The sequence below is a fragment of the Leptonychotes weddellii genome, chromosome 11 (assembly GCF_054177405.1).
Source record: "Leptonychotes weddellii isolate Sample4059 chromosome 11, ASM5417740v2, whole genome shotgun sequence".
Taxonomy (NCBI): domain Eukaryota; kingdom Metazoa; phylum Chordata; class Mammalia; order Carnivora; family Phocidae; genus Leptonychotes; species Leptonychotes weddellii.
In genome coordinates, this window is record NC_138379.1 from 23,996,647 (window position 1) to 23,999,443 (window position 2,797).

A 2,797-nucleotide genomic window follows, 5' to 3' on the forward strand; every position below is an offset into this window, starting at 1 on the left:
GCCAAAGACGTAATTTAGGCTTTGGAGTGATATTATCAAAAATACCTTCTCTTTGGGCGCCTGGGTGGCTCAGTCGGTTAAGCGACTGCCTTCGGCTCAGGTCATGATCCTGGAGTCCCGGGATCGAGTCCCGCATCGGGCTCCCTGCTCGGCGGGGGGTCTGCTTCTCCCTCTGACCCTCCTCCCCTCGTGCTCTCTCTCTCATTCTCTCTCTCTCTCTCTCTCTCAAATAAATAAATAAAGGGACGCCTGGGTGGCTCCGTCGTTGAGCGACTGCCTTCGGCTCAGGTCATGATCCTGGAGTCCCCGGATCGAGTCCCGCGTCGGGCTCCCTGCTCGGCGGGGAGTCTGCTTCTCCCTCTGACCCTCCTCCCTCTCATGTACTCTCTCTCATTCTCACTCTCTCAAATAAATAAATAAAATCTTAAAAAACAAAACAAAACAAAAAAAAAACTAGACTCATTCCTTCCCTGCCATTTCCCCAGGCCTCTGACTTAATAATATTCCATACTTTTTATGGTAGTTTAATCCTGAAGAACACAGAGGTGCTGCCATTTCATGGAATGGGCCCGATTTGTTAGCCTAGGGGAAGAACTAGAGGGAATTGGGAGTGGGTGCCTGGGGATGATTTAACTCGGGCATTTGATAGCTGAACTTGTGCCCAGTCTCTCTGCCGCAAGCGTCTCTGACTGGTAATTGTGTCAACAGGTGAAAAGCCCTTCAGCTGTCGGTGGCCCAGTTGTCAGAAAAAGTTTGCCCGCTCAGACGAATTAGTCCGCCATCACAACATGCACCAGAGAAACATGACCAAACTCCAGCTGGCGCTCTGAGGGGGTCCGACCGGGGGACACGTCTGTGTCCCAGGCAGGACGGTGTGTGAACTCCTTGCAAATCTGACTTTAAAATTCCTCCTCCCTCACCTCTCTGAGAAGGAAATGGCAGGTGGTCTTCTTCATCCAGCTCCCAAGACAAGATGTCTGTACTACTGGATCCTCCCAGGTTTGCCCGGAGGCGTGGGGCTTGCTTGGCTTGCTTTTGGTTGACTCAGAGGCCCTGGAGAAGTGGCTGACAATGTCCAGTTAGTTAAAATCCCATCTCCGCCACTTGGTCTGGATTTCCCACCGGAAGAAAAGCCACTGTTGATAATGTCCCCCCGCCCCCTCTTCTTCTCCTTTTACACTCGTTCTCACTAGGAATGGAGTCATTGTACCATTTTCCATCATAGAATATTTATAGGCCAGGGCATGTGTATGTGTCTGCTAATGTAAACTTTGCCATGGTTTCCATTTACTAACAGCCAGAAATAAATCAGAGAGCAAGGCACTGGGGCTGAGTCCCATCCGACATTCCGGAGGTTAGGCAGGCGGCGAACCTGGAAGGCAGGATGTAATGCTACCAGGCACCTTAAAAAAACGTGTGTGTTTCAAGCAGCTGAAGAAAGAATCAGAACTAACCAGTACCTCTGTAGAAAAATCTAAAAGAACCTTCCCGTTCAACTAATTATGTTAACGTTAGCACAATGCTGTTGAGAAACTGTGCTTGGAGATCTGAGATTCTGGTTTTGTTTATTTTCGACTTTTTTGAGTTGTAATCACATGCATCTTCAGAGATGTACATATCTCCTCACACAAAGGAAGTCGGATTCATTTTTATCATCTGGGGTGTCCTTAGAGTGTACAGACCACGATGGGTATGTGGCTTCAAGTTGTAAAAATTAAAGTGATTCTAGAAGAAAATTGGGCTGGTCCAGGATCTCCACTGATAAGACTGTTGTTAAGTAACTTTGAGTCTACCAGTGTATGTGACAGAATGAGACTTACTAGTGTGAGGAAATCCATTGTTTAAAGGTGGTTGAGTGTGTGTGTGTGTGTGTGTGTGTGCGTGCACGTGTGTGCTTAAAGGAGGGTGTTTATTATTTACTGTTGCTTGAAATTACTGTGTAAATATATATATCTGATAATGATTTGCTCTTTGACAGCTAAACTTAGGAAATGTATAAATGTTAGATGCCTCACTGTTTTGGTGTTGATCTTACAACGTATCAATGATAACACTAAAATGTAACCTGCATTTTTCACTTCACTCTCAATTAAAGTCTATTCAAAAGGAAAGTGGCAAGATTGTATCAGCTGCATTGTGTTCAAACCTTAAGAACAGTTGAGACTGTCTTAAACAGGTAAGAAGATGCTACCGGACATCAATGATCACTAGTGTAGTCTATCCATGTCCTGACTACTCTCTGTTTCTTTCTGTCAAACCTCAGAAGGCAATTACCCTTCCTGGAAACAGCCAGCATCGTAAAGTGATAGTGCTCATGCTGTGGTCTGATGGGTCTGTGGATGGCTTGGTGGGAAGTGCGTTCGAGGGTTTATTTTAATCAGGCTATCCTTGTATCACTTGTTATTCCAGGTCAGCAAATGAGAATAGGGATGCTAATGATGACTGGTCTTTTCTGGAAAGTTCACTGGTACATACTGCAGTCAGGAGGCCATAGGCTGAACACCTAGCACAACTGAGTTGCCAACTGTAGTTGCTATAAATCAGCTCAGCAGGTTGAAAAGGGCTTAGACTTTCCAGGGCAGCAGAGTCTAAAAGCAAAGGTCTACATTATGTATAAACTATGAACTCTCTTTCTGGTTCTGGTGTACGGTGGTCTCTCAGCTGTAAATAAGGAGATTAATTTGGTGCCGCCCCTCTCAGCTCCAGTAGCTTGGAGTACGCATGGGTCCAGGTTTCCTTTCTTCATTTACAATGTATCCAGAGCAGACAGCAGCTCAGCCACAGAGACCCTCTTCAG

At 45.9% G+C, this 2,797-nt stretch overlaps 1 protein-coding gene across 9 annotated transcripts in view; it reads left to right on the top strand.

Moving 5' to 3' along the window:
* Window positions 1-2,111, top strand: part of WT1 (WT1 transcription factor) — a 48,531-nt gene extending 46,420 nt beyond the window's left edge. For all 9 annotated transcript variants that reach the window (XM_081798383.1, XM_081798384.1, XM_081798382.1 and 6 more), the window contains one exon: window positions 709-2,111. In XM_081798383.1, the coding sequence (XP_081654509.1) occupies window positions 709-830 (122 nt within the window). In that variant the 3' untranslated portion in view covers window positions 831-2,111. The remainder of the gene's footprint in view (window positions 1-708) is intronic.
* Window positions 2,112-2,797: the final 686 nt, after the last annotated feature.